The 23,225-nt window shown below is 37.5% G+C and overlaps 3 protein-coding genes across 4 annotated transcripts in view; 1 reads left to right on the forward strand and 2 right to left on the reverse strand.

Annotated features, from left to right (window-relative positions):
* Positions 1 to 3,926: 3,926 nt before the first annotated feature.
* Positions 3,927 to 10,539, reverse strand: LOC133633654 (uncharacterized). The gene is made up of 2 exons (XM_062026237.1): positions 10,283 to 10,539; positions 3,927 to 7,244 (listed from the first exon to the last, which is right to left on the reverse strand). Exons 1-2 carry the CDS (start codon positions 10,366 to 10,368, stop codon positions 6,662 to 6,664), a joined length of 669 nt encoding a protein of 222 aa, XP_061882221.1. The 5' UTR covers positions 10,369 to 10,539; the 3' UTR covers positions 3,927 to 6,661.
* Positions 10,540 to 11,892: 1,353 nt separating this feature from the next.
* Positions 11,893 to 22,818, reverse strand: LOC133634245 (uncharacterized). Its single transcript, XM_062027369.1, has 7 exons — positions 22,800 to 22,818; positions 14,596 to 14,695; positions 13,986 to 14,178; positions 13,707 to 13,800; positions 13,389 to 13,466; positions 12,674 to 13,003; positions 11,893 to 12,488 (listed from the first exon to the last, which is right to left on the reverse strand). Exons 2-7 carry the CDS (start codon positions 14,673 to 14,675, stop codon positions 12,019 to 12,021), a joined length of 1,245 nt encoding a protein of 414 aa, XP_061883353.1. The 5' UTR covers positions 14,676 to 14,695; positions 22,800 to 22,818; the 3' UTR covers positions 11,893 to 12,018.
* LOC133633655 (uncharacterized) overlaps positions 21,360 to 23,225 on the forward strand; it is a 16,346-nt gene continuing 14,480 nt past the window's right edge. For both annotated transcript variants that reach the window (XM_062026240.1, XM_062026238.1), the window contains exon 1: positions 21,360 to 21,639. In XM_062026240.1, the coding sequence (XP_061882224.1) occupies positions 21,520 to 21,639 (120 nt within the window). In that variant the 5' untranslated portion in view covers positions 21,360 to 21,519. The remainder of the gene's footprint in view (positions 21,640 to 23,225) is intronic.

Genomic DNA, 23,225 nt, shown 5'->3' on the forward strand with positions numbered 1-23,225 from the left:
ACATTTGAAAGGCAATTTGAAATGTCTACAGCAGGGGTCACCAACCTTTTTGAAAGCAAGAGCTACTTCTTGGGTAGTGATTAATGCGAAGGGCTACCAGTTTGATACACACTTAAATAAATTGCCAGAAATAGCCAATTTGCTCAATTTACCTTTAACTCTATGTTATTATTAATAATTAATGATATTTACACTTAATTGAACGGTTTAAAAGAGGAGAAAACACAAAAAAATGACAATTAAATTTTGACACATAGTTTATCTTCAATTTCGACTCTTTAAAATTCAAAATTCAACCGAAAAAAAGAAGAGAAAAACTAGCTAATTCAAATCTTTTTGAAAAAAATCAAAAAAAGAATTTATGGAACATCATTAGTCATTTTTCCTGATTAAGATTAATTTTAGAATTTTGATGACATGTTTTAAATAGGTTCAAATCCAATCTGCACTTTGTTAGAATATATAACAAATTGGACCAAGCTATATTTCTAACAAAGACAAATCATTATTTCTTCTAGATTTTCCAGAACAACATTTTTTCAAAGAAATTCAAAAGACTTTGAAATAAAATTTAAATTTGATTCTACATATTTTCTAGATTTGCCAGAATAATTTTTTTTTAATTTTAATCATAATAAGTTTGAAGAACTATTTCACAAATATTCTTCGTCGAAAAAACAGAAGCTAAAATGAAGAATCAAATTAAAATGTATTTATTATTCTTTACAATAAAAAATAAATTTACTTGAACATTGATTTAAATTGTCAGGGAAGAAGAGGAAGGAATTTAAAAGGTAAAAAGGTATATGTGTTTAAAATCATTTTTAAGGTTGTATTTTTTTCTCTAAAATTGTCTTTCTGAAAGTTATAAGAAGCAAAGTAAAACAATTAATGAATTTATTTAAACAAGTGAAGACCAAGTCTTAAAAATATTTTCTTGGATTTTCAAATTCTATTTGAGTTTTGTCTCTCTTAGAATTAAAAATGTCGAGCAAAGCGAGACCAGCTTGCTAGTAAATAAAAACAATTTAAAAAATAGAGGCAGCTCACTGGTAAGTGCTGCTATTTGAGCTATTTTTAGAACAGGCCAGCGGGCTACTCATCTGGTCCTTACGGGCTACTTGGTGACCCCTGGTCTAAAGACTAGTGAACAACAGGCTGAATAAGTGTACGTTATATGAGGCATAAATAACCAACTGGTATGTTAACGTAACATATTATGGTAAGAGTCATTCAAATAACTATAACATATAGAACATGCTATACGTTTACCAAACAATCTGTCACTCCTAATCGCTAAATCCCATGAAATCTTATACGTCTAGTCTCTTATGTGAATGAGATCAATAATATTATTTCATATTTTACGCTAATGTGTTAATAATTTCACACATAAGTCGCTCCTGAGTATAAGTCGCACCCCCGGAAAACCGCGACTTATAGTCCGGAAAATACAGTAGTACATTAGTATAGGCCACTAGACACAACCAAACCAATCAGATCACGCTATTCAGTATGGTGGACACTGATTGGCTTAACAGGCAGCATTAATTTATTGGATTAAAAGAGTGCACCTAAAGGGTGTTATTTAGGATAGGACAGACTTTATTTATTAGGGGTGTGACTCTTTGGCCACCCGACTATTCCATTGAGAATTTATCTTCGATTCAATGTTTAATTTGGTATAATAATTATAATTAAACTTTTCTAAACGGGTACTAAAGACTGAAGATGGCCTAAAAAGGTATTTAAAAAAATGGTATTCTTAAAAAAAACTTCTTTTTTTTTTTTTTTTAATATATATTAAAAAAATCGATTTTAGAATTTTGATGAATAACAATGGCAATTTGGACTTAAATCGATTTTTTTGTGCACCCCTACACTGGAAAAATGTCCCTGTTAAGCATACTTGCCAACCTTGAGACCTCCGATACCGGGAGGTGGGGGTGCGGGGCGTGGTCGGGGGTGGGCCGGGGGCGTGGTTAAGGGCGTGGTTAATAGGGGAGTATATTTACAGCTAAAATTCACCAATTCAAGTATTTCATATATATATATATATATATGTATATATATATATATATATATATGTATATATATATATATATATATATATATATATATATATATATATATATATATATATATATATATATATATATATATATATATATATATACATATATATATATGTATATATATATATATATATACATATATATATATGTATATATATATATATATATATATATATATATATATATATATATATATATATATATATATTAGGGCTGCAACAACTAATAGATTAAAATCGATTATTAAAATAGTTGCTGATTAATTTAGTCATCGATTCGTTGGATCTATGCTATGCGCATGCGCAGAGTTTTTTTTGTTTTTTTTTACTAAACCTTCATTTATAAACTGCAACATTTACAAACAGCTGACCAACAATAATCAAAATAAGTATGGTGCCATTATGCTGTTTTTTTTCAATAAAATACTGGATAGGATAGAAATGTAGTTTGTCTCTTTTATCCGATTATTAATCGATTAATCGAAGTAATAATTGACAGATTAATCGATTATCAAATTAATCGTTAGTTGCAGCCCTAATATATATATATATATATATATATATATATATATATATATATATATATATATATATATATATATATATATATATATATATATATATATATATATATATATATATATATATATATATATATATATATATGTGTATGTATGTATGTATGTATATGTATGAAATACTTGACTTTCAGTGAATTCTAGCTATATATATATATGTATATATATTTATTTTATTATACATATAAATAAAATAAATACTTGAATTTCAGTGTTCCGGGGGCTATCCAGTAGATGGCAGTATTGTCCTGTTTAACTTCTCCTCCGTTCATGACTCGGCCACGGTGTTCAATGGAGAAGTCTGTTTTACAAAATGTACAGGCAACATAATTACATACCCCTTCTCCTTCGAACTGTCCTGGATGAACTGAAATTCTTGTTTCCATTCGTTTTGGAACTTGCAAGCGTATTTCTTCATCTCGCTCGTCGACGGCGTCGCCATGTCTGTAACTTCCTCGTTCTTCTGCTTCGTCTCCTTGTCGTGTGCGCAGTTGTGCACTCTACTCTCTAAAAGCCGTAGATGTTATGAAGTCATTGGGCAGGCAAGCTGTTTATATTGTGGGAAAGCGGACGTGAGAAGAGGCTGTCCCCACTCAGGTCCGCATTGAGCTGGAGGGGGCGTGGCCTCCAGCTCCAGGCTGAATACCGGGAGTTTGTCGGGAGAAAATTTCTGCCGGGAGGTTATCGGGAGAGGCGCTGAATACCAGGAGTCTCCCGCTAAAAACGGGAGGGTTGGCAAGTATGCTCTTAAGAGTAAAAAAAAAAAGAAGTTATTTTTGCTTGTAATGAGCAACTAAATCTGTCAAAATTGCTTTGGTTGGATTTCTTAAAATACAACATTATTTTTAAGCTTGAAAAACTTAAAAATGATGTAGAAATGATCAATTAAAACTGTATACTTACTATTATTGTGAAGTTTTGTGTCTTATAACAAAGTTGTGATGCTCAAAAGTAGTATTTTAGTCCTCAAGATTGATTTCCTAAAAACAAGTTCTTATGTCTCACTGAAAAATTAATATTCAGGGAATTGTATTAAGTTTGTTTACTTGGTGAGTGTGTCCGGTCTATTATTCATCCCACAAAGGGGAAATGATGTTTAACCCAAAAACTAAAAACTAGTGCTGTCAAATGATTGTTTTTGTGAATCAGATTTTGGAATTTGGATGCATCATGATTCTTCACTCGCTTGCATAATCAGGAAAATAGGATTATAATTGTAATTATAAGGAAAATAATTAGGGTTAGCTGAAGAAAAGAGCCCAATATTTGTACACAAAAGCCATTTTATTGTCAGAATGTCACCCAGGAACAGTTTACTTGAATGCATGTCATGTATTTGCACAAAACTTGGCAAGAGTTTTATCTAAAGTTTATTTCAGGATGTATCAATTAGCCAGCGAGACCACCTCCTCGCTCATCTTTGTACCGACGTGTGCATTGATCTGATCTCCACTTGTACGCTCAAAGTAAATAACATCATTAATCCAAGTCTTCATGATTAATGCCATTTTTTTTTGTGATTAATCACATGAGTTAACTCCTTAATTTTGGCAGCCCTAGTAAACACATGGAATGAAAGGAGCTCTACTTCTGCCACTTCACATTTTTACACACAGCAACAAGTCCAATGAAAAACTAGGATTTAGTAAGTAGTAAATATTTGGGTTGTGACTCTTTGGGCCCCGAACAATTCAATCCAATTAATCAGATTCCTGGGGTGACGATTCGATTCAGAATGGACTTTCTTTTCAAACAGATTCTCGCAATGTACCGGTACTGTTTGCTATAATAATTATAATGAAACAAAAGAGGTTTCGGGTTTGAAAAAGCTTCTGGTTGCATGAAGATTACCTAAAAACGTATTTTTAGGGTCCGCCTGTACCCTGTATAAAGGACTCCCACAGGGAGTCCTTTATACAGGGTACAAAGGAACCTAAAATTGTAATGTTTATTATTATTATTCTTCCGCACCGTTGCGCACTACTTTGCCCCCCTTAACATGCTTCAAAACTCACCAAATTTTACACACACATAGACAAACTGTGACAGCACACTTTAGTCTAAAAACCAAACCCCAAAAATCAAAATTGCGCTCTAGCGCCCCCTAGGAAAAAACCAAAAACCAACTGCCTGTAACTCCCACTAGGAAGGTCGTAGAGACATGAAACAAAAACCTCTCTGTAGGTCTCGCTTAGACCTACAACTCATAATGACACATCCTCGGGCAAAAACCAACAGGAAGTTGGCAATTTCCCATTTAAGACAAAAATGTACTAAAAACACTCATTTTTGCCTCTTTGACCTCTAATTTGACCCCCTTAAAATACTTCAAAACTCACCAAAATTCTCACACACATCGGGACTGCTGGAAATTGCGATCTAAAAAAAAAACCGAACCCCAAAACTCAAAATTGCGCTCTAGCGCAATTTTTGAATAAAACAGAGAAAAAAATGCTTCTCAGAGGAAAACTCAGACAAAACTGCTTGTAACTTCCGGTAGGAACGTCTTAGAGACATGAAACAAATACCTCTATGTAGGTCTTACCTAGACCTACATTTCTTAGATTGACATCCTTCAGCAAAAATCAACAGGAAGTTTGATACCCCTCCTTCAAAACAAAATTTTTGTTAAAACCGGTCACCAAACATCAAACCGAGCGCGTTTGTCGTTTCGGCTTCAAACTGCTACAGGAGAGAGATTGAACCCTTCTGATTAAAAGTTGTGGACGGCGTTTTATTTAGTGCTACCGTTTGGATTTTACGAGCCTTCAAAGACCCGCAGCACTAAAGTTGCTCCGCTGCTGTTGTTTTAAGATGGCTGCTTAAAAGCAGAAAGCACCAGCGTGAGCACAGAACGCAGAGAAGGTAGTACACTACACAACTTCCTCTAACTCCCAGTACGAATATCGTAGAGACACGAAACAAAAACCTCTGTGTAGGTCTCACTCAGGACTACCACTGGACATAAGTATTGGGACACCTAGGACTAGCACCTGCCAAAATGCGGACCCGACCAACGCTGCTTGTAGCTTTAATTTTAAATTGATTCTGATAAAAAATAATATTTATCAAAATTATGAATGGATTTAGGGTACAAATCGTGATTCAGATGTGAATTATTATTTTTTTGTGCACCCCTATTATTATTTTGTTGCAGTGCAGATTCAAAAAGTCCACAAAAAGTATTAAAAGCAGAAGTTCTGCCACCTTGTTTGGGTTAAAACCATTGATTGATTGATTGATTGACTGAAACTTTTATTAGTAGATTGCACAGTACAGTACATATTCCGTACAATTGACCACTAAATGGTAACACCCCAATAAGTTTTTCAACTTGTCCACGTTAATCAATTCAAAAGGGAAACATTAAAAAAAACAACTAAGGAAGACATAAAAGCACGGAGCTGTTGCAACCTGCTGACACTTCAGCGGCGCCATTTTCACATACAGCTACAAAAGTCACATGAAAAATGACGGGCAGCTCACAACTCCATTCAGAATCAATTCTCCACTCAAACCGATTCTTGCAATGTTTGATTTGTCATAATGGAACTTTTTCAAAACGGGTTGGAAAATATCTCTCTGGTTGTACGGAGATGGCCTCAAAACTTATTAAAAATTGTTTCATTTGAATGGAGTTTTTAAAATGCTATTCAGACAATAGCGCTGTGGCGTTTATCTTGGCACATACAGATGGATAAATAAATATTCGCTTCAGGGGGTGAAAAGAAATGAACTGAGCGAGTGAAACATGGGCCTAAACTGATTTTAAAAATGGATTCTTATTTATAAAAAAATGCAGAAAATGTTTGATTCTTACTTTGCAAAAGAAAGGTTGATCCCGGTCATGTCCGGAACCAATTAACGAGAGAGGAGTACTGCTGTGTATATAATGATGAATATATAGAGTGAAGGATGTCAGTAGTAGTAATATCTTGTACTGTACATATTTAGTACAGGACATGTTTAGTCATCAGCTGTAAATAAAAGTCCTAACAGTATTTATTTCTCAGTACATGTTGAGTTTTTCTTTGCCCCTCAGCATTTTGTACTGCTTCATGGCTTGTTTGGGCGGGATCAGTGTGTCGCTCACGCCCACCCTCCTCTTCTTGCCCCGCCGACTTTCTAACACTTCCGGCGCCGCCTCTCTCCGAGGCTCGTCTGAGACGCCCGGCCCGCCCTCGGCCGGACGGCGGTCGCCGGGGGCGACGGCCGCCGTCTGAAGATCGCTGTCGTGCGCGAACTTGCACTTGATGCCGAATCGGCATCGTCCGTCCTTCCTGTAATTGGCACAGATCCTCTTGCCGCCGATCTGCGAGGGCTTGGCGTGCACGGTGAGCGGCACGTGTTTCTGCAGGGCGCTCAGCTTCCGCTCCGCCTGCGCCTTGAAGGGGTTGGCGAACACGCTGCTCTCCGTGCAGGCTTGCAGGCGAGGCGGGGGCAACTTGTACGCGGGGGGTGAAGCGGCCGGACGGGGTTTGGGTGGCGCCGGGAGTGGACCCTCGTGGTCGGACTGATCGGACTCACTGGACGCGGGCTCCAGTAAGAAGTTCCTCGTCTTTGAGTCGGGTGCTGCCCCGTGGAGGAGGTCCCTTTTGGAAAAGCAGCATTAGCAGATAACCAACCAGTAACGTGTCAAACTGCTAGTAACAGTAAATAATATATTCATGTATGAGGATTATTGCCATGCTTTCTCTGGCTTTTGGAGTTTTTCCTTGCCCGGATGTAGGGACAGATCAGGGATGTCGTCGTGATTTTGTGAAGCCCTTTGAGGCACGAGTGACTATGTAAATAAACGGATTATTACCATTGAATCCGGACTATAAGCCGCTACTTTTTTCCTACGCCTTGAACCCTGCGGCTTAGAAAACGGTGCGGCTAATTTATGGATTTTTCCTGGCTGACGGCCAGAATGCAAATATTTAAAAACAAGCAAATGCACTGAAAATGTGTGCTACTGCTCGTTTATGAGTTTGCTCACTGCAGCGTCCTTCCATTTAGCGCTTTCAACCGGAAGTAGAAGTGCTGTTCCGTCTTGTAGCCGTCCGTAGCGTTTCTACTCTTGTGGATTTTTCGTTTATCACTCCGAGCAACTTTTGGAAGTTTTACAATATGAAACTGAAACGATTTATACTTACTGAACCGTCCCATGTGTGATGTATGTAGGAGTGTTTTCATGCATACTTGTACGTGCTATCGTGATGTAATGAAGCTAGCGTCGTTAGCATTAGCTGATGTGCTAACATGAACTAGTGTCTTTGCTAGTATTATTAACTTACAATGGCATTATTTTCATGTTGTTCCGGTTTTGTAAATTCACCAAAATGTCACCGTGGAGTTATTGAGTCTGTGTAGCTGATTGGAGAGCTAGCTTGTGCAGCTAGTGGATCCGTGACCATGACTTCTGTTTTGTTTGACCAGCTGTTTTACAGACACCGTTTGGAAACAATTAAGGTATGTAAATAAACATTTACAGAATATTTCCGTGTAAATAACTCATTTCACAACATATATATATATCTGCGGTTTATAGTCCGGTGCGGAGAATATATGATGAAACATTTTTTTACCCTAAAATTTTATGAATGCGGCTATTAAACCAGTGCAATTTTACCTTAAAAATAAACAATAGTTTTACAGCATATTACAGTAAACAAGTAAAATTCTGACAACTGAGCTGCCAGTTTAGTTTTTTTTTTTACAGTAAAAACTACAGTTATTTTTTATTACAATAAATGGAAAAAATGTGCAACAGTTTTTTGACTGTAAAATTTTGCCAACTGAACTGCCAGTTTAGGTTGTTTTTTTTTTTACAGTAAAAACTAATTGTTTTATTACAATTAAATGGAAAAAATGTGCTACAATTTTTGACTGTAAAATTCTGGCAACTGAGTTGCCAATTTAGGGGGTTTTTTTTACAGTAAAAACTAGTTATTTTTTTATTACAATTAAATGGAAAAAATGTGCAACAATTTTTTTGACTGTAAAATTCTGGCAATTCAGCTGCCAGTTTAGGGGTTTTTTTTACAGTAAAAACTAGTTATTTTTTTTATTACAGTTAAATGGAAAAAATGTGCAACAGTTTTTTGGCTTTAAAATTCTGGCAACTGAACTGCCATTTTAGGGGTTTTTTTTACAGTAAAAACTAGTTAAGTTTTATTACAATTAAATGGAAAAAAATGTGCTACAATTTTTTGACTGTAAAATTCTGGCAACTGAGTTGCCAATTTAGTTTTTTTTTTACAGTAAAAACTAGTTATTTTTAATTACAATTAAATGGAAAAAATGTGCAACAGTTTTTTGGCTGTAAAATTCCGGCAACTGAACTGCCAGTTTAGGTTGGTTTTTTTTACAGTAAAAACTAGTTATTTTTTATTACAATTAAATGGAAAAAATGTGCAACAATTTTTTGACTGTAAAATTCTGGCAATTCAGCTGCCAGTTTAGGTTTTTTTTTTACAGTAAAAACTAGTTATTTTTTATTACAATTAAATGGAAAAAATGTGCTACAATTTTTTGACTGTAAAATTTTGGCAACTGAGTTGCCAATTTAGTTTTTTTTACAGTAAAAACTAGTTATTTTTTATTACAATTAAATGGAAAAAATGTGCAACAGTTTTTTGACTGTAAAATTCCGGCAACTGAACTGCCAGTTTAGGTTGTTTTTTTTTACAGTAAAAACTAATTATGTTTTATTACAATTAAATGGAAAAAATGTGCTACAATTTTTTGACTGTAAAATTCTGGCAACTGAGTTGCCAATTTAGGGTTTTTTTTTTACAGTAAAAACTAGTTATTTTTTATTACAATTAAATGGAAAAAATGTGCAACAGTTTTTTGGCTGTAAAATTCCGGCAACTGGACTGCCAGTTTAGGTTGGGTTTTTTTTTACAGTAAAAACTAATTATGTTCTATTACAATTAAATGGAAAAAATGTGCTACAATTTGACTGTAAAATTCTGACAACTGAGCTGCCAGTTTTCTTATGGTAAAATCTACAGTGTGTTACTGTAAATGGAAAACTGTAACAATATCGCAAAGTCATTGTCATTTTTACAGCATACCATTGGATGGGTAACAGATATTTGAGTATTTGTTTTTAATTTAACAAAAAATGTCCGCCTGAATGTAGCTGAGATAGGCTCCAGCACCCCCTGTGACCCTGAAAGGGACAAGCGGTAGAAAATGGATGTTTGGACTGTATTATATTAAAATGTGTACATGCATGTTTTCTCTGTCAAAATTGTAAGAGTGAATACATTTAGATAGAAAAGATAAAAGTATTTTATTCCCCGGCTTTGGTGGGCCACATAAAATGAAGTGACAGGCCAAATCTGGCCCCCGGGCCTCCAGTTCGACATCTGCGATGGGCGGATCGATACTGAAATGTCGACAGATGATACTTAGGCTTTTATATCGATTCTCAAAGCAAAACATCGATACTTCAGTTATGTGAGAATGTATATCATCAAGTAACTATCATTAAGGTCTTGTCTAAATGGTAGGAACTACTTTTTCGCCTGAATTGTATCTATTTCAGATTGGGAAGAAAACCGGTACAAACAGAAGATCTGGCATACTTAATAGAAATAATTGGCATGCAGGAGAGAATAATGGTGCTTTAATTTACCTTCCGCCATCATTCTTGCAGACAGATGACTCCTCGTCACCGTCACACTCCGACGACGACCCGCTGTATCCGACCAGAGCCTCCATGTTTACCGGTATGTTGGTTGCAAAATATATACATATATATTAACGCATAATGCAAAATATCGAACCAATAGGTTTTAATCGTCGCTAATTCCGCAAAAAACGAGACATGCTAACAAGTTAGCTGCTGCGTTCTTCTTCTACGGTTAACGCCTCACCAGGATAGCATGACTGCCATCTAGAGTACAGAAGTGGTATTACACCCTAATGACACTTTCCTTCTTCACCCGGAAAAACCCACACCGACTGTTTGTTTAAAAGGCTTTTTTTTATCAGTTCGGGAATGCAAAACAATACATTTTAATTTCATTATTATTAATGTAGCCTAATTTTATGGACTTGCCTCTTTGTGATGTTAAGTTCCTGTTATAAGCTGTTATACAGTATATGCCTTGAGCTCTTATTTTGAAGGCGCTAAGAGCGGAAGTGGTGGAGCGGAGTTTCAAAAACAAACGAAATAAAGTGGTCCTCGTGTAAAAATGGAGCCTCCGTGTTTGTTATTTTGTAGTTTTATACAGTATAGGCGATATATATAAACCCTCCGTTATGTTGTAGTAGTGTTTATATCCGTGAAAGCAGACTCCAGAGACTTGTAAACTTCACACAGCTTCCTTTACTGTTTGCATTCATGATCATAGACATATATAAAGGCTAGATGACTCACCCGCGCTGCTGGCCGATGGAGACCGACGTTGCCACATGGCGGCCATCTTGCGTCGGGCAGCACGCCCACTCATAACATGAATGTCTATGGTGCATGTACTATTGAAATAACCATAGCTTGCTCAATTTTCAACCGATTTTCAAACGGGTTGGTTTGTTATAAACGTCAGAGATGTAGTTATGATACTGCATACTTATAATGGACTTTCATATGAAAATAATATTAAGCAGATAGGTAAAGCAATAGCTATACACACACACACACACACAGTATTTATATTACACATTTACCGAGATATTTTTTATATATAAAAAAAAATATATATATATATAAATAAATAAATACAATTCCATTTATTTTATTATATTGTTAATATTTATGTTATTTTATAATACATTTTAAAATTTAAATATATTTACATTTTATATATAAAAATCTGTCTCATGTTGCCACTCTGTAAGCTAAGAGTTGTTAATTTAGCAATGCCTTAGCTTGAATGACAGGGACACAACTAATGACAATAGCATAGATATTCACACCTTTATCAGAAGAACCAAACCAACATAAAATTATCTCACAGACAGTAGGTCCTGGCCAGTTCTGTCTCATTTATCACAAATATTTTGACATTAAATCTTCATATCGTCCCATTCCTAACCAATACCTTCCATAACCTGAAACTTTCTAGAAACCCATGAAGGTCTGTGATTGGTTTTGTATTTAGGTTCTGGATTTGGAAACAAATCCAGAACCTTTGAAATGCGTTACCACTACACAGCACGGTGCGCTGAGTTCCTGTAGTCGAAAAAAGCCCAAGAACAACTTGGTGTGGTGTGGAGGGGATGTAGGAAGCAGGGGCAGGTGGGGAGAGATGGGGCTTCAAGGTTCAAGGTTATTTTATTTTGTCTTGGAGACAAGGACCAGCTGCACACAATACAATACAGTACAACACAAAACCAATAAGACACACGGTGCACACACAGTTGGAGCTAATGCCCTTTGAAAAGGACTGCTTTGGTGAGCTTCTGTCTCATGTTGCCACTCTGTAAGCTCAGAGTATTGATTTTTGCAATGTGGTGCAGCCTTAGCTTGAAAAACAGGGACACAACTAATGTTACCAGCGTATGGTGGTGACTGTCAATGCCATACTGTGTGTCGCCGATGTGCTCCCCGAGCAAAAACACATCCTCTGAACCTATCCTCTTCCGCACAATGTAGAGGACCTCTAGCAGTTTGATGGGCTGTGATCGTCTGGAATCTGCTGATGCCTGGCGAATGACCCACTCTGCTGCCCTGACGACCCTCACCGTGCCTTCAGACGGAATCACCAGGCCTCCATTGTTTCTTAGAGTCAGCAGGTGGTAGCTCTTGTCCTTACTGGCAGATGCAGCGTCCGTCACCAGGCTGGCACGGCAGACATCACAGGACAGCTTCTTCACCGTCCGTCGCACAACAAATCCTGAAATTAGAGGTAGACCGATTAATAATATAATAACTTATAATAATAATTAATAAGCATGGGGAAATTAGGGGGACATTTCTTTTTTAGTACTATCGTCTGATTAATTGGCCATCATTTTCCCCCAGATTTTGACTATTGGCACTATCGGTTATAGGCAAAATACACTATCGGTCGACCTCTACCTGAAATGTACACGAGAGCGTTGTCCACAAGACCATCGAAGCGGGTGGGAAGGTAGCTGTGGTCATGTACAAGGGCAGGAATGTCAGCAAACGGGGATGGAAGATCTTCTCTTTGTTCTGCAGAGGACATATCTACAGCTGACAGGTTTGTAGATGTGTCGATGTGGTAGGACTGGGCAGCAGAGGACATTGCTACAGCTGGTAGGGACTCTGTGTCATCCTGTGCAGTCACATTGCCTTTGCTGCTTGGTTTAACAACCCCACACCGGGCCATCAGCTTTCGGAAGATGTACTTGAACTGGCTGGCATTAGGGTTGTTATTCCAGCCACCTTAAAATAAACACAAGATATACGAGTATATTACACATATATATTCAATATATCTTTATGCTTTAAAAAAAAAAAGACAAATTAGAACTAGCCACCCCTGAATGATCTTTCCACATAAATTAAGTTGAATGACATCATCATACAATTCAGACTGTATCACAGTGGTGACAAATTCTGCAAACAGATAGACAAACACACAGACATTTTACTAAATACTAAAAATAGTTTGTGACACTTCCAGATACTGTATATGTCTTCAGAACCACATTTTTCCCAAAAAAAAACAAAAAACATATGGACCGACAAACTGAAAACAATACGAGCATTTGCTGACACTTCGTGTCACTTAGTGTTGCGGCTGGTAAATATGAATTATGAACCCTACCGGATGCTCTGATGGAGTTAAAGAGAAGCTCCAAGTGGTCCTGGCTGAACCTGTAGGTCAGGACATATCGCTGTGGCTCTGGACAAAAATGACTCTTTTGATTGTAAAGGTTGCCTACCCCTGGGTGTAGTTTCAATGTTCGCACATGTTTATTCATCCAAGTGTATGAGTGACAGAGCAAGTGAGATAGCCAGTGGTTCTCAAACTTTTTACACAGAGTACCACCTCAATATAATAATATGACAAGCCAAGACCAATGGACACATTTGTCCGTGTACGGACATGTTGATGACACCTGGACATTCCACATGCAAATACTCACAACATCAGGCTGAGGTTCATCCTGAGACAAGTCCATTGGCAGGTTGTCTTCCGCTCTTCTAGCAGTGGTTGTGCTTCTTGTTGCTATCGGCTAAAATAAACATAAGAGTGAAAAAAAACATATTGAGTGTCTAAAATGTGCTGTAATAAGCAACACATTATTTCTTCCTAAACTTGCAGAAAGAAAAACTAAAGTGTGACATTTAATCACATATTTATATATTGATATATCAATCTTATACACCTTGAATTCTTGTTGGTCAATGATACACATACCCTTTGAAGATGAGCTGGAAAGTTGAAAATTGTTGGCACAACACCATCTTTAAGCCGGACAGTCTGCCCCGTCCTGTCAAAATCCTCACTCCTAAAGTGCTCACTGCAGAGCACTGTCCTGCCAGAGGCAACAAAACCATCCCTTCTTAGGGCAAGTTCCCACTGCCTCTTCCTCTCTCCGGTTTTGGGAAACCTTAAAAACGTGAGAAAGGTAGCCAGATATATAAATTATTGTCAACATTTTCCACCCTTCTTTCCTTTAACATTAAGGGTAAGGACAAAAATACACACCTAAATTATCATATTTTTGGGGTAATTGTATGTATGTATGTATGTATGTATGTATGCATGTATGTATGCATGTATGCATGTATGTGCATGTATGCATGTATGTACTTTAAGAATAAGACAACCACACTAAAAGAGTTATAAGAAAGGTGTCCAAAAGAAACATTCAATTGTGTAAAAAGCCTTGGGTCAACAACAATCTTGCAATACTATTATCTCACATAGCCCCGCTGTTCCTGTGTAGCAGGACCTGTATTGTACATACATCCACTAAGTAACTAACGATTATCCTAATTATAGTCATAATATTGTCATATCTTACCGGTGAAAGGTGATCCCACGGGTTCTCGTTTTGAGACTACGGCGATTAGAGCATCCGTAGGCTGCACAAAAGTCAGGCATCTTCACTGGTAGGCGTAGTTCTGTAAACACAAAGCCAGCAATTTCCTGTATCATAATGTAAGATGTTTTTAACAAACCAAACCGCTTGGAAATCATGTGCAACTTAAGTTATGTTGAAAAGAAAGAGCAATTCTGCCTCTCCCACTGATCCTTTTCCCATGAAACGAGCTAACAAAATTGTTCAGCTAACTTAGCTAACGTTAATAGGTACAGCTGGCCAGGGACAAACATACAACCTTATTTTTTAAGTCGTTTTTCGAACAGAAAAGCTGCAATTTCAACATGTCCAAGCATCCTGAATCATAGCCACGTTAATAACGTGTGTAATAAACAAAACCGTTTGTAAATCCGTCAAGATTTCAGCGAGTTAAGAGTATTTTTGTTTGTGCAGATCACTCACCTTACAACAGCTACCATAGAACGTACCAGAATAGTTGACCGTCACAAGATGGCCGCCGGTGAACTACGCTGGAGACTCCGCCTTGCGCCATCTACTGATATATATCTATGTTCATGATGCCCAAAACCTTCAATAGGTGAGGGCGGACCTACGTCACTTCCGCCTACCAATCCCCTAGCAACCGGGAATTCGTTGAAAACAAAGCAGCTCACAGCGAACACAGCATTGACAGAAAAAGCATTTAACGAGCGTTGTGGCTTGGAAGTCGGCGTTAAATCCTTCATTTACGCATTTTTACTTATTCGCATATCGTGTGAAAAAACGAAAATGTATTATTTGCGTCAGACTCGTCTCAGTGAACTTTAAAGCTTCTCAGGCTTAGCTTAGCTTGCTAGTTAGCTTAGCCTGCGCGCTACTAAGAAAGAGACGCGGAAGTGATCAACAACAAGATCAAGTGTTAGTGTATAAAATATGGAGAGATTTGAGGGCTACGTGTATTGTTTAAGTACAACAAAGAAGAGTTTAAACAGAGAAGGAGGAGGTGGCAAAATAACCTAATAAGGAAAGTAATACCAAGATTACGGGTAAATAATACTGGAATGTCCGGCAAAAACCCCCAAAAGAAAGCAGACTGACCCCTAGTAGCCTGGTCCTTGTAAGTTGTAGCCTTATGAAGGCGCAGTACAGCAGGCGAATAATGTACAAAATATATGTCTTTGTATTGAAAAGTCTTGCAGACAGCATTTTGCGACTGTCCTGAAAAGTTGATTAAATGGCAACATGAAAATTATAGGGTTTATTGGTTTTTAAAAACCCAACTGTTAAGTGCAAATTTAAACGAAACCGGTTTTCGAAAATAGCTAGCTAGGCTATAGACTATATAGTATATACCGCATGTTATTTTTGTACAACAACAACTTCAGCTGTCGAACGTTATAAGGTACAAATTCAACAAGTACAACATTAGCACGGACGGTATAGCCAAGGTGGATTTTGTTCCTTATATTTACCAGAAACGAAGTGATCCTAACACACGACCCGGGACTTTGGGGGACTCCAGTGAGAACCGTCCTGGTTTTCCCGGTGTAAAGCTGCGAGCCATTTGTCTCGTCTCTGTGGGCTTTTATCACGCTTTGGCAGAACAAAATACAACCTTTGTTTTCCCTGTTTCCAGTTGTGGTTAGCACAACCGAAAACAACACAGTTTTTTGGCATTTTGGAGGCAGAATGACGGGTTTAACCAGCGTAGGTCGACAGGTTAAAGAGTAATGGCAACGGTTTGTTTTCAACGCCAGTCTGGTTGCTATGGCTCGAAGAACCCGTATGTAGCTCAGTTGCCCGGATGTCGGCCCTCACCTATAGCTTCCACTCTTTCAGATGATCTGCAGACCGCAGCGAAATGTCCCTTTTTTTTTTGCATTTCGGCACAGTTTCCAGGGGTGTTGTGGCGTTTTGCCGCACAAATAATATTTCTATTAAATAGGCTTTACTTTGCATTTTAATTAACGTGGGATTATTTTTTGTATTTAGAAATAATAGTACCAACTTTTTTTTTCTTTTTTTTTTTCTCCAACATTTGTGGCACTGGCGTGGCGCCCCCTGATGGACGGCGTCCTTAGCATTTGCCTATACGGCCTATGCCACGGGCCGGCCCTGCCTTTAAGGCACCAAATTTGCAGTGTTCAGCCAACTTATGCACATCTGTGATGAAGTTCTCTGCAGACTCGCCTTGTTGTTGCTGTCTGCTATTAAACTTCGCACGTTCATAAATGCCATTGTGCTTACCCACAAAATGTTAATCAAAGGCTTTTGTCACCTCTGCATAGACTGTCTACTGTTGGTCGCTTAGTGGTAACGTAGTGAGAATGTCCTCACTCTTTTCACCCGTCACATACAGTAGGGCAGGGGTCACCAACCTTTTTGAAAGCAAGAGCTACTTCTTGGGTAGTGATTAATGCGAAGGGCTACCAGTTTGATACACACTTAAATAAATTGCCAGAAATAGCCTATTTGCTCAATTTACCTTTAACTCTATGTTATTATTAATAATTAATGATATTTACACTTAATTGAACGGTTTAAAAGAGGAGAAAACACGAAAAAAATGACAATTAAATTTTGAAACATAGTTTATCTTCAATTTCGACTCTTTAAAATTCAAAATTCAACCGAAAAAAAGAAAAGAAAAACTACCTAATTTGAATCTTTTTAAAAAAATAAAAAAAATAATTTATGGAACATCATTAGTAATTTTTCCTGCTTAAGATTAATTTTACAATTTTGATGACATGTTTTAAATAGGTTAAAATCCAATCTGCACTTTGTTAGAATATATAACAAATTGGACCAAGCTATATTTCTAATAAAGACAAATCATTATTTCTTCTAGATTTTCCAGAACAAAATTTTTAAAAAGAATTCACAAGACTTTGAAATAAGATTTAAATTTGATTCTACAGATTTTCTAGATTTGCCAGAATATTTTTTTTGAATTTTAATCATAATAAGTTTGAAGAAATATTTCACAAATATTCTTCGTCAAAAAAAACCAGAAGCTAAAAAGAAGAATTAAATTAAAATGTATTTATTATTCTTTACAATAAAAAAAATAAATGTACTTGAACATTGATTTAAATTGTCAGGAAAGAAGAGGAAGGAATTTAAAAGGTAAAAAGGTATATGTGTTTAAAAATCCTAAAATCATTTTTAAGGTTGTATTTTTTCTCTAAAATTGTCTTTCTGAAAGTTATAAGAAGCAAAGTAAAAAAATTCATGAATTTATTTAAACAAGTGAAGACCAAGTCTTTAAAATATTTTCTTGGATTTTCAAATTCTATTTGAGTTTTGTCTCTCTTAGAATTAAAAATGTCGGGTAAAGCGAGACCAGCTTGCTAGTAAATAAATACAATTTAAAAAATAGAGGCAGCTCACTGGTAAGTGCTGCTATTTGAGCTATTTTTAGAACAGGCCAGCGGGTTACTCATCTGGTCCTTACGGGCTACCTGGTGCCCGCGTGCACCGCGTTGGTGACCCCTCCAGTAGGGAGTTGACCTGATAGCCGTCCTCTTTTCCGCTCAATCCTGACGCCATCCTGAACCGTCTCAACCAAAGCCGCTACTCCTCCACATGGAGAGGAGCCAGATGAGGTGGTTCGGGCATCTGGTCAGGATGCCACCCGAACGCCTCCCTAGGGAGGTGTTTAGGGCACGTCCGACCGGTAGGAGGCCACGGGGAAGACCCAGGACACGTTGGGAAGACTATGTCTCCCGGCTGGCCTGGGAACGCCTCGGGATCCTCCGGGAGGAGCTGGACCAAGTGGCTGGGGAGAGGGAAGTCTGATGGATGGATGGATGGATGGATGGATGGATGGATAGGATAGCATGACTGCCATCTAGAGTACAGAAGTGGTATTGCACCCTAATGACACTTGCCGTCTTCACCCGGAAAAACCCACACCGAGCTTTTTTGTCAGTTCGGGAATGCAGAAAAATACCTTTTTAATTTCATTTTTATTAATCATTTAAAAAATGTATTTTGTTGTCACTAAAACTGAAATAAAAAAATCTATGAACTGTCATAATTCTAATTTAGCCCTTCTACATACTGGGATATTAACAGTTCCATAAGCATAATATTGGGTGGTGATCTGTATGAACTCAAAAATAACGTTTGTGAAAATACGCCATTTCAGGCTTTCCACGGCAATTTAAGACGAAAAGCTCAATTGTTTTATAAAAGCGATGTCCAAACTTTTTTCCACCCGGCGCCACATAACAAAAAGCCATTTTGATATGTTTTTATTTTATAAAAAGAAATGCTAAAAGCAGACATGGCATATGTTTAAAGACATAACTTGGTGTTAGCGTTGAGTTGTAGCTATAACTTGTAGGTGACAATGTGTATTATTATTATTACTTATTCCAGGGGGGGCCAAAGTGAGGACAGGGGGCCATTTGCGTACATCAGCTGGGGTTATGTTGGCCCGCGACATATTGTCAAAAGAAAAACAGCAAAAATGTAAGAGAAAAAACACAAATGTAACGTGAAAAAGCTGACGTTTTGATACTGATATGATACAATTTGTCACGTATGACACAAAGCTAGCTGGCAATTAGTTTTGATGTCAATTTGAAGCATTTAAAAAAATGTATCAAAACTCCCACACATCCTTAGACTTTTCAAATGTATCACATTTTCAGCTTTGTTCTCATTACAATACGTCATTTTGTTCTTTTTTTAAAAAACTATTTTACAGGTTTTTCTGGACAACTGTTTTATATGAACTAATTCAATATCTCCAGTACAGTAAGAATAGTTGAACTGTAATGTTTGACACCCTTTTGAAGGCTTTAAAAAACTATATGTGGTCCAGACCAGAGTACTAATGAACCCACAAGTGTGACTGAAGATAATAGTGATCAATGAAGCGGATATTACAACAAGTTAATAAAAAGATCAAACTGATATTGAAAATATGATTTTTTTTTAATATATATGTTTTTTAAATGTCTTTTGGAAATATATTTTCGAAAAAACTATCTTGAGAAAGAGGTCTTATTCTATTGTATTTCTTATATATTTTATTTCTTGAGTCCATTTATTTGAAACACCGTTTTTGTTCATTCCAATTGTAAAGCGATTCATAATTACATTTTTTTTAATTAAAGTGAATTATATTTATATAGCGCTTTTCTTTTGCATAGTGAAACCCAATATCTAAGTTACACTGCACTGGGCGCAGGTGGGTAAAGTGTCTTGCCCAAGGACACAACGGCAGTTAGACGAGGATGGCAGAAGCTGGGCTCGAACCTGGAACCCTCAAGTTGCTGCCACGGCCGCTCTACCAACCGAGCTATACCGCCCAAAAAAAAAAGATAATATTTTTTCTTTTTTTATATATATAAGAATACATTATTCAAAAGAAGATTTTCTATTGTGTAACCTGTTTTGAAAAAGTGGTATAATTATTATATATTTGAAGTGAGAATTGTTTTGACTGTAGAATCAATTCCGAATCGAATCGTTTGGCGTCCAAAGATTCACACCCTGACAAAATATGCATCGGATTAAATTCAAGTTTAATTTGAAAAACTATTACAAATGTTTCACATAATTAAAAAACAAAATAACAATTGTTTTAGCAGGTGGGCTTCACATCAAAATCTGCTTCGGGACCTGTCACGCCAATTTTCTTCCCATTACAAAAACCTTCCTACCCCCCATTTACTTCCGGGGTCATTTCCGCTTACGTCATTTCCTCTTACGTCTTTGACAGCGATCGATAGCACTTCGTTTGACTCTTTTTTATAATACAGCGTTAACAAAACGTCTGTATTAATCGGACAAGTATTAATAAAAAGATAAAGACGAATATCATTCAGTGACGCCACCATTTTCAGGAGATTTGGATTCTATCGATCGCTGTCAATGACGTAAGAGGAAATGACTATATTATAAAAAATAAAAAAACCCAGCGACGGGCAGTAAGAGGAAATTACGTACGTAAGAGGAAGTGACGTAAGCGGAAATGACCCCGGAAGTAAATGGGGGCTAGGAAGGTTTTCGTAATGGGAAGAAAATTGGCGTGACAGCTCCAATTTACATCCTGCACTGATGTTGTCTTGCCTCTTTACGGCCACATGAGGGCACTGTTCTGCGGGTGGCTGCTGACTGGTTTTTCACCCCCAAACAGTGCTGTTATGTTAGCCTATTTAAAGGTAAAATGACGTTATAATATATACCGATATACCGTGTCAGCGATAATGTTTTTACTTCTGCAGACTGTCTTTTAGTAACGACGAATCGGTCACGCACAATAATCGTCCCTCGTAACACTTTGGGATTCTGGTACGATAATGTGTCATTTGCCATCTGGCAACGCGTTCCACGCCAGCAACAGGTATCGACAAACTGCGAAGAAGTGATCATGTTGTACCGTTTTAACTGTTTGTAAATGTTGAAATTTATAAATAAAGGTTTATAAAATAAAAATAAATAAAAGTGAGATAGGCTCCAGCGACCCCGAGGGGAATAAGCGGTAGAAAAGTGATCATGTAAACACCGACAAGATGGACGAACTCCTCCTGGCAACACCGGCTTTTATTTAGCGCGACAAGCGGGAAATCAGCCTAAATTAAAAGTGTGCAAACAAAATAAAAAGGCCGTCATGGAGCAGTTGTTGCCGAGGAGCGCAGGTCCGCCCCCGCTACGGCTCGTCACTTCCTGCGTGCGGGGGTCAAGTACCCGGGGAACGGGGCGGAGGTTCCCGGGGATTGGGGCGGAGGTTCCCGGGGATTGGGGCGGAGGTTCCCGGGGATTGGGGCGGAGGTTCGGCCGGAGAAGCTTCGACCTCACGCCGACGGGAAAGATGGAAGTCAATAGTCGGTGAGGAGTGGACGGAGCGGGGATTGGTTACCTGCGACGTGTCGGAGGACCGAGGCGACCATGGCAGACCGGCGGACGAGCGGCGGCAGCGAGCGGCAGTTTGACAAGAAGTCTGCGGTCAGAGCAGCTTCCGTCGGCCGCCTGCTGAAGCGGGAATGTTGGAGCCTCTTGGACTTTTACGTGAGTAGGAAACTTTCTTCTTCTTTCCACTCACAACTTAGCTAAACATTCTTCTGCTGTATTTACGACTGCAGGGTTTGCATTCTTTACAAAATTAACAACATTTCCATGAGTATGTTTTTGTCTTTTATTATTATTTTTATTATTACTATGAATAATAACCATGTGTAGACTCAGGGCCCCAAACTGGTTTCATCAAGTATACCACCTCAGAGAAAACTTGGCTCCAAATACCATCATAGTGACATCAAATACAGTAGTGTAGTAGACCTAAGTATTCATTAAGTACCACCATAATGACAACATTAAATACAGTAGTGTAGTAGACCTAAGTATTCATTAAGTACCACCATAATGACAACATTAAATACAGTAGTGTAGTAGACCTAAGTATTCATTAAGTACCACCATAATGACAACATTAAATACAGTAGTGTAGTAGACCTAAGTATTCATTAAGTACCACCATCATGACAACATTAAATACAGTAGTGTAGTAGACCTAAGTATTCATTAAGTACCACCATGATGACAACATTAAATACAGTAGTGTAGTAGACCTAAGTATTCATTAAGTACCACCATCATGACAACATTAAATACAGTAGTGTAGTAGACCTAAGTATTCATTAAGTACCACCATAATGACAACATTAAATACAGTAGTGTAGTAGACCTAAGTATTCATTAAGTACCACCATAACATTAAATACAGTAGTGTAGTAGACCTAAGTATTCATTAAGTACCACCATAATGACAACATTAAATACAGTAGTGTAGTAGACCTAAGTATTCATTAAGTACCACCATCATGACAACATTAAATACAGTAGTGTAGTAGACCTAAGTATTCATTAAGTACCACCATCATGACAACATTAAATACAGTAGTGTAGTAGACCTAAGTATTCATTAAGTACCACCATAATGACAACAATTCCTGCCATGTTAGCATGTTAATGTTTTATGCTGGCACTTTAGCTCATTTGGTACGTTTAAACCTTACAACTACGGAATTCTATCATTAAAAACCATTAACATTTATTAACACACACAAAAGGACCGAAAATTGGGTACCGGTATTGATTCCCAGGTACCGGTTCAAATGTGAGCGGGACCCGTCCCTACTCATATTTCACTCATTTATTCATGACCTCACCTGAACTTTCTTTTGTTGTACCGTCTCTCCAACGTCGTCGCTTCAACCGTGGATATCATCCTCCTGATTAGCCACTGTGAACGTAGTATCTGTTAACATATTGCAACACATGTTGAGGTATAATTAGGTGCTGTGTAACCGTTACTCACGCTGACATGAGTCTGTTATTTACATTTTTGTTGTACCGTCTCTCCAACGTCGTCGCTTCAACCGTGGATATCATCCTCCTAATTAGCCACTGTGAACGTAGTATCTGTTAACATAATGCAACACATGTTGAGGTATAATTAGGTGCTGTGTAACCGTTACTCACGCTGACATGAGTCTGTTATTTACATTTTTGTTATACCTTTTCTCCAACGTCGTCGCTTCAACCGTGGATATCATCCTCCTAATTAGCCACTGTGAACGTAGTATCTGTTAACA

Source organism: Entelurus aequoreus, linkage group LG18 (genome assembly GCF_033978785.1).
Source record: "Entelurus aequoreus isolate RoL-2023_Sb linkage group LG18, RoL_Eaeq_v1.1, whole genome shotgun sequence".
Taxonomy (NCBI): domain Eukaryota; kingdom Metazoa; phylum Chordata; class Actinopteri; order Syngnathiformes; family Syngnathidae; genus Entelurus; species Entelurus aequoreus.

Bases quoted from the DNA above. Each gene is read 5' to 3' on its own strand.
- LOC133633654 (XM_062026237.1), bottom strand. From the start codon at position 10,368: ATGGAGGCTCTGGTCGGATACAGCGGGTCGTCGTCGGAGTGTGACGGT. The intron at 7,245-10,282 runs GTAAATTAAAGC...CTTTTCCAAAAG, and splicing joins TGCAAGAATGATGGCGGAAG to GGACCTCCTCCACGGGGCAG.
- LOC133634245 (XM_062027369.1), bottom strand. From the start codon at position 14,675: ATGCCTGACTTTTGTGCAGCCTACGGATGCTCTAATCGCCGTAGTCTC. The intron at 13,801-13,985 runs GTATGTGTATCA...TGTTTATTTTAG, and splicing joins TTCCAGCTCATCTTCAAAGG to CCGATAGCAACAAGAAGCAC. The intron at 13,004-13,388 runs GTAGGGTTCATA...GTTTATTTTAAG, and splicing joins TAACTCCATCAGAGCATCCG to GTGGCTGGAATAACAACCCT.